The 14,375-nt window shown below is 47.7% G+C and overlaps 1 protein-coding gene across 9 annotated transcripts in view; it reads right to left on the bottom strand.

Moving 5' to 3' along the window:
• Window positions 1–4,806, bottom strand: part of SH3KBP1 (SH3 domain containing kinase binding protein 1) — a 355,843-nt gene extending 351,037 nt beyond the window's left edge. For 8 of the 9 annotated variants that reach the window (XM_017953930.3, XM_021933130.2, XM_021933128.2 and 5 more), the window contains exon 1: window positions 4,501–4,806. In XM_017953930.3, coding sequence (XP_017809419.2) covers window positions 4,501–4,504 — 4 coding nt within the window. In that variant the 5' untranslated portion in view covers window positions 4,505–4,806. The remainder of the gene's footprint in view (window positions 1–4,500) is intronic. The other variant, XM_021933132.2, reaches the window with a different exon arrangement.
• Window positions 4,807–14,375: the final 9,569 nt, after the last annotated feature.

The raw sequence follows: 14,375 nt of genomic DNA, 5'->3' as shown, positions 1-14,375 counted from the left end.
AGAATGGAGGGTAAAGGATTCTGGAAAGTGCCTGTGTGATACTCTGGTAAAAGTCCCAGAGACTAACACTGAGATCAGCTGGCTAGTGTCACTAATGCCTAGGTGTTGGAGGTCTGGGTTGGACCGGATTCATGGAAGAATCCACACTGTACTGTCTTAACACAAGAAGTTTGTTTTGAAGTAGGAGTATGTCATTCTCCTTCTCTAAGGTAATGTGTCACTTATAACAGTACTTCATCTTATGATCAATGTGCCATGTGTACCCTAGTGAACCACAAGCTCCGGACGTCAGCTTTCTCAACTGTAAGGCAAGGAGGGGTTCTACACTGGACCATGATCAGAACCACCTGGAGGGCTCATGAAAATACAGATTGCTGGGCCACGCCCCCAGCATTCCTGATTCAGGAGGTCTGCTGGAATGAAGCCAGAGAATCTGTATCTCTATCGGGCTGCAGGGGAGGCTGTGCTACTGGCCTGGGGGCCACCCTCTGAGAAGCGCTGCATTAGAGGCTCTCCTTCTCTAACACTAAGGATTTGGGGTATTTTCCTGTTCTGCATCTTTCCCATTAGCACTGACTTCTTGGTTCTCAGCAGCTTGCTCTTGCTCTGTCACTCTCCATTCCCTTAGTATAGCATTTCAGATGTCCATCGTGCTTAACATTGAACAACAGTCCAGGCTAGACCTGGTTGATATGAAGTAGCGACAGATATACCTAGAAAGCCATTTTCCTCCCCCACTGCCTCCTATTCCCTGCCCCTCCCCATCACATAGTTAACTCGGAGAAAGAGCAGTTCTTCTGGCTGGGAGCTGGCCGGGCACTCACAGCTGGGCCAGGGTGTCCTGTTGAACAGAAACAATTCCCTAGAAAACCAACATCAGACAAGGCCACTCTGTGAGCAGGATGGAATAAGATGAAAACAAGACCACACATTAATCATGTCTGAACACGGACAAAACATGCACCTTGTCCAAACCACAGATATGACCAAACATCCCCCAATCCTGGCTAATGCAAATGACTGCTGCTGCTTTACCAGCCATAGATGTGGCCTGCCTCCAATGTTCCCTGCTTCTAGAGAACATTTGTTAAAATACCCAATCACAAATTCCCCCGGTAGCGTCCAATCCAAAGTAATGCCCAGCTTCCTTAAACACTCCCACAAGCCACCTGACACAGGTGCAAGTCCTCTAAGTCATCCTTCCTTGTACCGTCTTACTGAGATGCCCCGCAGTTCCCACGGTGTTCGTTCTCAGTCTCTGCCACAACAACCAGGTGTGGCTGGAGGGCAGCGATGATTCATGCTCAACCAGATTTCTGCTCAAACATGATCTCCTCTAAGACACTGTCCTTAGCATTCTCCAGGTTAAGTCAGATTGGCCTTCTTCACTCATCTTTCATGCGCTCTACTGTGGCTTTGGCTACATATTGCCATGAGAATTGCATTTAAGTCAGCCTCCATTAGACTGAGAAGCCCAAAGTGTCATGTCTCTGTTCTGCACCTGTTCTTAGCACAGTGCGTATGCAAAACAGATCAATAAACATTGGATGGATGGATGGATGAACAACTACTACTGTATGCAAAATACATTGAAAACAACTACAAACTCAAGAGTTGATGAGAGAATGTCAGTAACACCAAAAGAACTGAAGTAGTAAGAGAAGAAACCACCAAGGTCTGTGCAACCAGGGCCATAGCAAGCTTTTGCTCATGCCAAGATGGACAGAAGTAGGTAAAGGTTATGTACAATTAAGGTGGGAGCCTTTTCTTCCATTTCTAACTCAAGACATTTGTAGATACCAACACATTATGTTCATTTTAGCTTTAGTTTAGCATACAACAGTCTACCACCAATGCAATAAATACATTGCCAAAGGCTATCCAAACTTTGTTGTTACTCTGGAATTAAACAGAAATTTGCTGGGCTTGCAAACCCTTCACTACTCACAGATTTGGGTCACCATAATATTTGTGTAATTGTAATTATAAGAGGCTTTCTCTGTGTCTGGCACTGTAGGCATGCATCTCCTAGCAAGTTCAGAGGGCACATTCTCGTGGGCTTTTATAAGAGGCCATGTTGCAACTAACCAGCTTCACTTCAGGGTTAGGGATTTGGTTCTTTTCTGTTATTTTTCAGAAAACAAACTATAAGATACAGTTTTACTATGTTATCCATTAACAGAAAACTCATTATCAGGCCAGGTAAGAATATAAGTATATCAGAATCAGGCACAGTGATGTGAGTCTCAGCTACTTGGGAAGATCTTGAGTCCAGGAGTTCGAATCCACCCTGGGCAACACAGCGAGACCCTCCCTCTTAAAAAAGAACAAAATTGCATCAAATTGATAAACTGAATAAATCTGAAAACCAGAGACTTGGGGGGAAGAGATGTGCCTCTGTGTGCACACACACAACCTCAGCCCATTAGATCACTCCATTGGAAGACATACAGAATGAACGGTTAAATAACTGCACTTCATTACAAATATACTGCTGGAGATGCTTTCAAAAGAGCAGGTGATCTTTAGCCACAAACTACTACAAGCACCTTAAATCCCATTATAAATATGAATTAAATTACATTTGTTTTGATATTATCACCTCTAAGTATTAACTTCTGAAATAAATGAAAATCGGTGCCCCCTCCCCCTGCAATAATGGTTACAGCAAAGATTAAAAGGACTAAAAGCTACAGGAGCACTCTATTTTTCGTAGGAAGTTCTGAAGAACGAAAACAGTTCAAATCTGAAAAATAGGTCTGATTCTTCTTAAATGAGACTCAGTCCCCTTCTCATTGAGATACAGAAAGTACAGTCTGGCCATGGCAGAAGACATTTGGATCTAACTTCTTTTTGTGCATAACCCTGTCGGTGACCCACCCAAAATGAAAGGTGATCAAAACAGAATTGTTGGTTACCTCGGAAGAAATTAATCCATTACTAAAGTGGCCTGTAAGGTTTAAAGTATATACTTCTGCCAATGAACTAAATCATCTTATGGGCCAGAGCAAAACAAGAGTGAGTTAAGTGTTCTGTCCCCAGCAGAGTAGGAGGATTTCATGCCCCTCATTCATTCATTCAACAAATATTCAGGTCTGGCTCTGTGCCAGACACCAAAAGTGCTGAGCAAACTATGCAACATTGTGCTGTCCCTGTGGTCACAGAGCTTACAGTAGAGGAGATAGCTGTTACGCACAAATATGGAATATTGCTACGAAAAAAAGGTGCTGTATGAGAAAATGGAACAGGAACCAATTTAGACTGGAGGTGGGAGAGAAGGGCACTGTGAAAAAAGTGACATTTAAGCCAAGAGGACAATAGATCACCACTACTTTAGAAAAGGAAAACCTTTTTTGGCAAATGACCACAAATGGGATTTTAACTTTGCCTGTCACCAACGGACTGGTTTAAACCTTCTCTTTTCCAATCCTTCAGGCTTTCTGAACATCCTGACTAGTGTACTGGAATCCTATTACCTGAACACAGAAAGGTCTCACTTTATTATGATTTATTATTATCTGCAGCCTTCCTATGCCTGGCCTAGGAACATCCAAAAATAATCTGCCAGAGGCTGAAAAACAGAGGCTGGCTGTCAGCAAGAACATTACCTGGGTAGACCAAACATTTAATAGCCCAAGTAATCATAAGTCCCTTGCCAATAAAGTGGCAGCTTCTCTGGGCAGCAAGGTGGTTCCAGTGCCCCGGGGTCTATATCAAATGGGACCCAGGGGGTCAAGAGGTTAGTTGGCTACTTCGAACTGATGTTTACTCAGTAAATCAAATACCAGATCACCATTTCCAGGTCCCAGACCCTGAAGACTTAAAGGATGGTATGGGAAGTGGCCTTTTAGCATCACGGAGCAGACAGCTCGCCAGGCTGGAGGAAGGCAGCAGCGAAAGGGTCGGGGCCCGGAGGAAGGGGGCGCAAAAAGAGGAGCGTCAGGTGCTCTGGACCCCGGGACTGCAAGCCAGGCCAGGCACTGGGGCGTTTCCCGCCCCACCCCCCAACCCCTGTCAGCCCCTAGCAAAGGCAACCCAGCCCCATCCAAGACCCCGAGGTTCTAGCTTTCCCCAAGGCAGGACCAGAAAGGCACCAGCAGCCCCGCGCAGGGCCGGAGCCCACCAAGTCCGGGTGCCTGTGTCCGCAGCGCAGAGGAGGGCGCGCTCGGGTGCAAAAATGGCCAAGACGAAACTCTCCCCGCCCACCCGAAAAGCCAACCACACCCCCTGCATCCCTCAGCCCGAGCCGTCCGGGGCCAGCCCCCGTTATCGTCTGCCCAGGCCCCCGCGGGTTCCCGTCGGCGCCGCGCGCGGGCTCGGCGGGCACACCGGCGCAAGTGGGAGTGAATGGGGGTGCGCGAAGCAGGCGAGGGCGCCCACTGCGGTGTCCCCCGTCCGGACCCTGCCCCCGGGGCGCCCTCCCGGGCTCCGCGGTTCTGGGACTGGCGCGACGCCCTCAAGGCTGAAGTGGACGCCCGGACGCGGGCGGCCCTCACTCACCCATTGGCGTCGAGCCGGGCCGGGCCGCCGAGGCAGCGTGAAAGTTGGCGGAGGCGGGCGTGGGGTTCGGGGCGCCGGGATCGGGGCGCTAGGATCCAGGCGCGGGGGTCCGGACGCGGCGGCTGCTGGGCCGGCTTCTTCCTCAGTGACTGCGGTGGCGGCTCAGCGCCGCCCGCTGCTGCCTCTGCTGCTGCTGCCCCGGGGCGACTCCTGCTGCTGCTGTTGCATCGCGGCCCAATGCGCCCGGCTGCGCCGGGTTTCCTGCTCCCCGCGAGTGGAAATTGCGAAAAAAAAAAAAAAAAAAAAAAAAAAGCGCCGCCCAGCCCAGCGCCCGGCAGCCGCGGCCGCGCCGCCCGCTCTCCCCTCCTCCTCAGCGCTGCCGCGAGGCTCCTGCAGCTCCGCCTGCCGGGGACGCGCGGCCGCCGGGCGGGGGCGGGGCCGGAGAGGGGCGGGGCCCGGGCCGCGTCGGGGCAGGCGCCGGGGGCGTCCCTGCGGCTGAGGCGCTTGGGCGCCCTCCTCACCGCCCTCGCCAGAGGGACCCCGCTCCGCGCGGCTGCCACCCACCCGCGGCGGCTGGGCTGACGCCCCGGGAAGTGCCGCGAGACTCCTCGAGACCGGAGGAGAGGGGCTCCGTGGGGGAGGGGCGTGGGAGTGCAGGGGCACGTGGAGAAGGAGGAGAAGGGGGCTGAGCGGGAGGGGGCGACAAGAGGTGGAAGACGGGCTGGGGATGGAGACCAGGGCAGGCCCGGGGCCAAACGCCTGCCCAGGGTGATGGCAGGTGACCCTGGGGCATCGAGGCAATCCGGAATGAGACTTCCCGGGGGGGGGGGGGGTGTTGGGGGAAGGAAAAGGGTCCCTTGGAAGGGAGAGAAACGCGGCGTCCCTTCGGTGGGGCGTGGGAACGCAGGCAGGCCAGGTGCGAGTTCCGCACAGAGGAGGCGGTGGCACCGACGTGGGGAAAAACGAGCGAAGGACGCAGCGGGGCCGAGGGGACGCATCGCCTCGCAGGGACCCGCCTAAGCCCCGCCCCAGTGCCTGGGCCAGGTGGGGTTCGGGTGTTCAGGAATGTTCCCGAGGTCTGATGTTCCCAGGAATCCGCTGAGATGAGGTCTGGCTCCCTCCCCAGCAGGCATCATTGTGCCTTACTGACTCCCAGACCTGAATGGCCGACCCTTGAGTGGGCGCTAAAATGGAAACAGGGAATCCGTGGGCATTCGTGGGCAATTCAGAAGCTCCGTTTTGGGTCCATTCACCACCACACCTTTCGCCATAGATACTCTGCCTGCCACCACATTCCTCTACCGGCTCGTTATTTCCTTTTCCCTTTCCACCATCTGGTGGTAGGAAACGATAGTGAACTACATGGGAGACATTTAGGCAAAGAGCAAGTAAGACAATAGAGAAATTAGATCAGTGGCCCTGGAAATGGAGGGGGCTGAAGGCTAGTGGACTCAAAAGGGACAAATGAAAGCCGACCCCCTACCCAAGAGAGGGGCTATCTCCATACCTCACCTATGTTGGTGGGGCAACTCTTGTAAATTGGTTACCATCCTGGGATTTCTGTAGAAAATTGTTCTTATAACTGTTTCATGAGTTTTTCAAAAAACCTCAAAGTCAGGGTCTTACAAACAAGAAATCAGTAGCATCATCTTTCTAAACACCGTTCATGTGTGCCAAACCGATCGAAATAGGAGGCTAATCAAGGGACAAGAGGCCCATCCACACAGAGGCTGCAGTTGAAGTCCTAGTGTCGTCAACATCAGACTCCTAAAGAAGGGATCAGAGAACACGGAGATTAAGAATGCGAAGTCCGGGCGCGGTGGCTCACGCCTGTAATCCCAGCATTCTGAGAGGCTTAGGCGGGCGGATCACGAGGTCAGGAGATCGAGACTATCCAGGCTAACATGGTAAAACCCCGTCTCTACTTAAAAATAAAAAAAATTAGCCAGGTGTGGTGGCGGGCACCTGTAGTCCCAGCTACTCGGGAGGCTGAGGCAGGAGAATGGCGTAAACCCGGGAGGTGGAGCTTGCAGTGAGCCGAGATCGCCCCACTGCACTCCAGCCTGGGCGACAGAGCGAGACTCCGTCTCAAGAAAAGAAAAGAATGTGAAGTGGGCCAGGCAAGGTGGCTCACGCCTGTAATCTCAGCTCTTTGAGAGGCCAAGGTGAGCGGATCACCTGAGGTCAGGAGTTCGAGACCAAGCTGACCAACATGGTGAGCCCCTCTCTCTATGAAAAATACAAAAATTAGCCAGGCGTGGTGGCACACACCTTAGTCCCAACTCCTTGGGAGGCTGAGGCACAAGAATTCGTTTGAACCTGGGAGGTGGAGGTGGCAGTGAGCCTAGATGGCGCCACTACACTCCAGCCTGGACACAGAGCGAAACTCTCTCAAAAAAAAAAAAAAAAAAAAAAAGAATGTGAAATCTTGAAGGCAGGGATGATGAATACTCAAATATTCCTGCTCCAGGCACCCTGGTGCCTCACTCATTACATGTCTTGTTATAATCAGGGCAATCAGGCCTTCTGATACCATCTTAGAGTTGACAAACACTGAAACTCACAGAGTCTGGATAAACCCTCTGCTACTGGGGCTTTTTTTTCCCCAACGGCAGAAGAACTAGTATGAGTGTCTGCTCAATTCCAGAGGTGGTTCTCTTTGCTAAGGCCAGTATCAGTGGGTCATCCTAGCCCTCTCTCAAAGAACCTCAGACCCCTGAAAGTGATGGAGTACATTTCGACATGGAAACAGTTGTGCCGGCCCTGTAGTGGTTCTTGGCTGGCTGCCCAGTGCATTCTCACAGTGATGAGTCAAAAGTCTTTGAACATTGTTAATGATACCTTCCCATAGCTAAACTTACCCGGGCATCACAGAGGCCTAAGCCAGCAGATGGGGTGCTGAACTCTGTCGGCTCAAAGAAAAAGAAAAAATCAGCAGTTTGTCTTATGTCCTGCTTGGTCTCTCTGTCCTATGTGGAGAAGACAGTCTTCTCATTGAATTTGGGAGGTTTGTTTTGTTTTGTTGTCTCTCTCTCTCTCTCTCTCTCTCTCTCTCTCTCTTTTTCTGAGACAGGGTCTCACTGTCACCCAGGCTGGAGGGTAGTGGTGTGATCATGGCTCACTGCAGCCTCAACCTCCTGGGCTCAAGTGATCCTCCCACCTCAGCCTCCCAAATAGCTGGGACTACAGGCATGTGCCATCTCATCTAGCTAATTTTTGTAGTTTTTGTAGAGATGAAGTCTCACTATGTTGCCCAAGCTGGTCTCGAACTCCTGGGCTCAACTGATCCTCCCCCGCCTCAGCCTCCCAAAGTGCTAGGATTACAGGCTGAGCCACTGCACCTGACTCGCTTGAAGTTTTGAGTCTTGTTTATTCTCTGGTCTGTTTCAAGGCATACCTTTTCCTTCTTGGACAGGAATGCGGTGTCGCTCCTCCTTGATCTGCTTCCTGCGTGGTCAAATTTGCGTTACCACAAAAGAAAGACTGATGGCAACACATTTTAGAAAATCCCTGAACTGCACCCTAATTTTATTTTTTTGTTTGTTTGTTTGTTTTTGAGATGGACTTTCACTCTTGTTGCCCAGGCTGGAGTGCAATGGCGGGATCTTGGCTCACTGCAACCTCCACCTCCTGGGTTTAAGCGATTCTCCCGCCTCAGCCTCCCGAGTTTCTGGGATTACAGGCATGCGCTATCACGCCCGGCTAATTTTGTATTTTTAGTAGAGATGGGGTTTCAACTTTGTTGGCCAGGCTGGTCTTGAACTCCTGACCTCAGGTGATCCACCCGCCTTGGCCTCCCAAAGTGCTGGGATTACAGACTTGAGCCATCGCACTGGGCCATGTACCCTAATTTTAATGCCTTAACTAAACAAAGTTGTGGTGATTCTATCCGAAACACTATAGTTTATTTTTCATTTTAAGTTTCTCTGACTTATGAAAATGAACATTCCATTTTTTCACTTATTGTTTAGTTCTTCTGAATTGTTCCTATTGTCCTTTCATTTTTCCTTGGAGAAACTTTTGCTGACCAGCACAAGGGAAGTTAATATCAAGATTCAGATCCAGCTGCTGACATGAATAGATGCATAATTTCTCATCCTGCCTCCCTCTTACAAGAATATCTTTTAACACAATGGTTAATGCAATATTTCAAATGATGTAAATTCATCTCATGAATATTTCTAGAGAAATAAGATTTTATTTAATACCACATCTTTGTCCCACTGAACTCCCATTTCCACCAGAGGAGATTATGCATTTTGGAAATAGAAAGTATTGGAGCTGTTACACTTAAAATGATATCATATGACTTAAAAGGCACTGCTATGTTGCTCAGTAGTAGTAACAAATTTTTGGATAAAAACTGAAGGTGTGGCCAGGCATGGTGGCTCATGCCTGTAATCTTAGCACTTTGGGAGGCTGAGGTGGGTAGATCGCTTGAGCCCAGGAGTTTCAGACCAGCCTGGACAACATAGTGAGATCCTGTCTCTACAAAAAATACAAAAATTAGTCGGATGAGGTGGCACACACCTGTAGTCCCAGCTACTCAGAAGGTTGAAATGGGAGGATCACTTGAGCCCAGGAGGTTGAGGCTGCAGTGAGCCGTGACTACACTACTGCATTCCAGCCTGGGTGACAGAGCAAGACCCTGTCTCAAAAAAAATAAAAATAAAAATAAAAATAGAAAATTGAAGGTGGGTGAGCTTCTGCCTTTCATACTTCCTATCTCTGAGTACTGGGACTTAACATCTGTAATTTTCATATAATGAACAATACTTTGATAACCTTTAATATCATCTTTATATTAATATAAATTACGTGCTGAGTGCTATACAAAAGACAGTCATTGTATAGTGCTTCTAATGAGCTTTATGGGGAAATGTAAAAATCTCACAGTGCCAGAAAGTAAAGATGTGCTGAACAAAGGTGACAGGGCACAGCAGAAGGGCACAGGAGCCAGCCCCAAAGGGTTCCCAAAGGCCAAACCTGGAGCAATTCAAGCGACAAAATAATTAATAATTGTATTTGAAGAAAATTAATATCTTTGAGTCTATAGAAATACAACTAAATAACTGACTAGGGGAAAATATCAAGGAGAAGGGACAAGTCTTCCTTTCAGAGGAATTCCAATTAAAGTGTAAGAGAAATGAGAGAAAGGGAAAAGCATCATTAGAACATCACAGTGACTGCTAATATAGGCATGATCCAACTACCATTCACAAATGAGTGGGTGAAAATTTAAGGAGAAACAGGATATTTGCATAGCCTCAAAGTATTTTCCCTGAAATAAATATGTCTTAATATTTAAAATGGGGGAAATAGTAACTTTACTTGGAGAACTCTGGCAAACAGCACTTTTTTTTCTTTCTTTTTTATTATACTTTAAATTTTGGGATATATGTGCAGAATGTGCAGGTTTGTTACATAGGTATACATGTGCCATGGTGGTTTGCTGCACCCATCAACCTGTCATCTATATTAGGTATTTCTCCTAATGCTATCCTTCCCCTAGCCCCCCACCACCCAACAGGCCCTAGTGTGTGATGTTCCCCTCCCTGTGTCCATGTGTTCTCATTGTTCAACTCCCACTTATGAGTGAGAACATGCGATGTTTGGTTTTCTGTTTCTGTGTTACTTTGCTGAGAATGATGTTTTCCAGCTTCATCCATGTCCCTGCAAAGGACATGAACTCATCCTTTTTTATGGATGCATAGTATTCCATGGTGTATATGTACCACATTTTCTTTATCCAGTCTATCTTTGATGGACATGTGGGTTGGTTCCAAGTCTTTGCTATTGTGAATAGTGCTTCTTTTGAGAAGTGTCTATTCACTTTAAGCAGGCAGTCATGGCTCTATCCTGATGGCTTTTTTTTTCTTTTTTTAGACAGAGTCTCACTCTGTCACCCAAGCTGGAATGAAATGATGCGATCTCTGCTCACTGTGACCTCTGCCTCCTGAGCTCAAGCTCAAGAGATTCATGTACCTCAGGTGTGCACCACCATGCCCAGCTAATTTTTGTATTTTTAATAGAGATGGGGTTTTGCCATGTTGACTAGGCTGGTCTCGAACCCCTAGCTGAAGTGATCTGCTTGCCTCAGCCTCCCAAAGTGCTGGGATTACAGGTGTGAGCCACCTCGCTGGGCCTGATGGTTTTGAGGCAGACTTTTCCATTCCTCCTTTGCTTCGTGTACACCGGGTTAAAGGTAACTGATGTCTAGATCAAAAGTCACAAAAATATTAATAACAAATGTCTTGCTCTATTATGTTTACCTGACTTGATAGCCTCTCTTAGAATGACCCACTCCCTTCCCTCTTTTTCTTTTTCAGTAAATCTTTTTCAACAAATCTAACAGGACTGGGTTTAGATCACTTATGAAACAGCTAAACCATGACCTTCTTTACAAGGTTTGTGGGAAAGCCTTGCTTTGTAAACAAAGGAAAACACAAAGGAAGCAACTAGAAGGTGAGACGTGCATGTCCACAATGCTACAAAAATAGGGTGTCCTCGTTTAAAAATCCAAAGAATGCCTGAGTAATCAACTCCCAAGCTGACCAGTCACACGAGCTTGTATCTAAAGTGCGCAAAAAGAGCCCTGGTGCACAGGCGAACTTGCCAAGAACATTTTTCCATCCTTTTCCACAGCACTGCTTTGTCTAAGAAAATAGTAAATTGGGAGAACGGTCCTAGGAGATTAACAAAAAACCATGGTTTCTGCTGTTTTCTACACATCCTGCTGGTTTCCTCCCCCACCAAAATCACAAGGGGTCATGTGTAAGGAATTGCATTTTCACAATTAAAAGACAAATCAAATGATAATCAAAAAAGTTCCCAAAGCGCCAGACATTAAGATCATATGTGTGAAATATGTATTGTAATAAATGTTAACATTAAGCCAGGCATGGTGGCTCACGCCTAGAATCTCAGCACTTTGGGAGGCCTAGCTGGGCAGATCACTTGAGGTCAGTAGTTCACAACCCACCTGGCCAACATGTGAAACCCCGTCTCTACTAAAAATACAAAAATTAGCCGGGTGTGGTGGTGCGCACATGTAATTCCAGCTGCTCAGGAGGCTGAGGCAGAAGAATCGTTTGAATCCAGGAGGTGGAGGTTGCAGTGAGCCGAGATTGTGCCACTGCACTCTAGCCTGGGCAACAGAGCAAGACTCCGTCTAAATAAATAAATAAATAAACGTTAACACTAAATAGAACCATGGCGTTTAACATAGGAATAAACTGTAGCAACAGGCCAATTTTTAAAAATGAAAATTCATAAATTACCATGGGAGGCTTTTGATCTCATTGGTAATGAAAATTTAAAAGTAGGAATTGACTTGCAAACATAGTTTCTCTTTTTGTCCCTGAACCTTCAGGAGAAGCTACGCTGAGGGGCTCCTTCACAGGCTGGGTTCCTTTGGAGCTCAGCCTCCAGGCTGCACAGACATTGGCCTGCGTTCCTGACAGAGGGAAGAACAAGTGAGGATGTGCAGAGTCTGCGGAACAGATGGCATTTTCAAGGGGTCTCCTGTGGAAGGGGCGGAGTGTAGTGAAATGTGTGATTCTAAATGGTTTCTATGCCAGGGCCAGATCAAACAAGACCCTGCAGGCAATGGGTAGGAGCACAGGTTTCCTTTTTCTTTTCTTTTTTTTTCTTTTTTCTTTTTTTTGAGACAGTCTCGCTCTGTTGCCCAGGCTGGAGTGAAGTGGCCCAATCTCGGTTCACTGCAACCTCTGCCTCCTGGGTTGAAGCAATTATCCTCTCTCAACCTCCCGAGTAGCTGGGATTACAGGTGTGCACTACCACACGTGGCTAATTTTTGTATTTTTAGTAGAGACGGGGTTTCACCATGTTGGCCAGGTTGGTCTCAAACTCCTGGCCTCAAGTGATTCACACACCTCGGCCTCCCAAATGCTGGGATTACCAGTATGAGCCACCGTGCCTGGCCTGGAGCACAGATTTCTAAGCAGGCTGTTTTTAGGGAGGTAACTGGTGAGCTCTGCGGAAAAAGGACTAGAGGAAGAGCTTGCAGGTGGGAGGCCAGGAACAGGCTAGAGGTGGTAAAGGCAAGAAATATGATAGCATTGATACTGACAAAGAGGACAGGTTACATTCTAGAGCCATTTTTGAAATACATTTGACAGGCTCTGATGAGGCAGTGGATTTGGGAAGAGGATAGGGAGCAAAGATGGAGGATTCAATGGAAATATTTTGTTAGTTGGCTTGGAAGCTGGATAATGGAGTTTCAACTAAGTGGAGAAATCAACTAAGTGGAGAAGGAAGTTTTTGTTGGGGAAGGGATGTGGAGGAGATAATGAATTCACATTTGAATGTTATTAAGAGCAAATACAGTCAGGCTCCGTAGCTCACGCCTATAATCGCAACACTTTGGGAGGGCAAGGTGGGTGGATCACTTGAGTCCAGGAGTTCAAGATCAGCCTGGCAACACAGCGAAACCCTGTCTCTACAAAAACAAAAACAAAAAAATGCAAAAATTAGCCAGGCGTGGTGGCACGTGCCTATAGTCCCAGCTTACATGGGAGGCTGAGGTGGGAGGATCACTTGAGCCTGGGAGGTTGAGGCTGCAGTGAGCCAAGATTGCACCACTGCACTCCAGCCTGGGTGACCGATCAAGACTCTGTCTCAAAAAAAAAAAAAAAAAGTGAATACGAAAGGGAATGAAGTACTGATTTATGCGACAACATGGTTGACCCTTGAAAATATGATGCTAGGTGACAGAAGCCAGTTGTCGAAAGCCACCTATTATATGGTTCCATGTATATGAGATGTCCGGAACAGGCAAATCCATAGAGACAAGGTAGGCTAGTGGTTGTCAGGCGCTGGGGGAATTGAGGAGTGACAGCTAATGGGTACAGGGTTTCATTTTGGGGTGACAAAACATTCTTTTTTTTTTTTTTTTTTTTTTTTTTTTTGTTTGTCGCTCTGTCGCCCAGGCTGGAGTGCAGTGGCCGGATCTCAGCTCACTGCAAGCTCTGCCTCCCGGGTTCACGCCATTCTCCGGCCTCAGCCTCCCGAGTAGCTGGGACTACAGGCGCCCGCCACCTCGCCCGGCTAGTTTTTTGTATTTCTTAATAGAGACGGGGTTTCACCGTGTTAGCCAGGATGGTCTCGATCTCCTGACCTCGTGATCCACCGCGCCCGGCCTAAAACATTCTAAAATTGATTGTGTTGATGGTTGCACAACTCTGTGAATATACTAAAAACTGTTGAATTATACATTTTAAAATGGGTGAATTGCCAGGCACAGTGGCTCACGCCTATAATTCTAGCACTTTGGAAGGCCGAGACGGGTGGACTGCCTGAGGTCAGGAGTTTGAGACCAGTCTGGCCAACATGGTGAAACCCTGTCTCTACTAAAAATACAAAAATTAGCTGGGAATGGTGGTGTGTGCCTGTAGTCCCAGCTACTTGGGAGGCTGAAGCAGAAGAATCGCTTGAATCCAGGAGGCAGAGGTTGCAGTGAGCCGAGATCGCACCACTGCACTCCAGCTTGGCGACAGAGCAAGACCGTCTCAAAAAAAAAAGAAAGAAAGAAAAGTGAATTGTATGATATGCAAATTATATCTCAATAAAAGCTGTTAAAGACTTTAAAAGAGTGATCATGATTACAGCATTTCAGTATGGGAAGATGCAGAGGTTCTGGAGATGGATGGTGGTGATGGTCGCACAACAATGTGAATGTATTTAATGCCACTGAACTGTACATTAATACATGGTTAAAATGGGAGATGTTGTTATGTATATTTTAGCACCAAAAGAGAATGAATACATATGTGATTGGTGGGTTATATGGGGCTGGGTGGGGACGATATTCCCTGTGTTTTAACTCCTCCAATAATACCCCCACACTGCTTCCC

Source organism: Papio anubis, chromosome X (assembly GCF_008728515.1).
Source record: "Papio anubis isolate 15944 chromosome X, Panubis1.0, whole genome shotgun sequence".
NCBI classification, from domain to species: Eukaryota; Metazoa; Chordata; class Mammalia; order Primates; family Cercopithecidae; genus Papio; species Papio anubis.
This window is presented reverse-complemented; position numbering and strand designations above follow the sequence as displayed.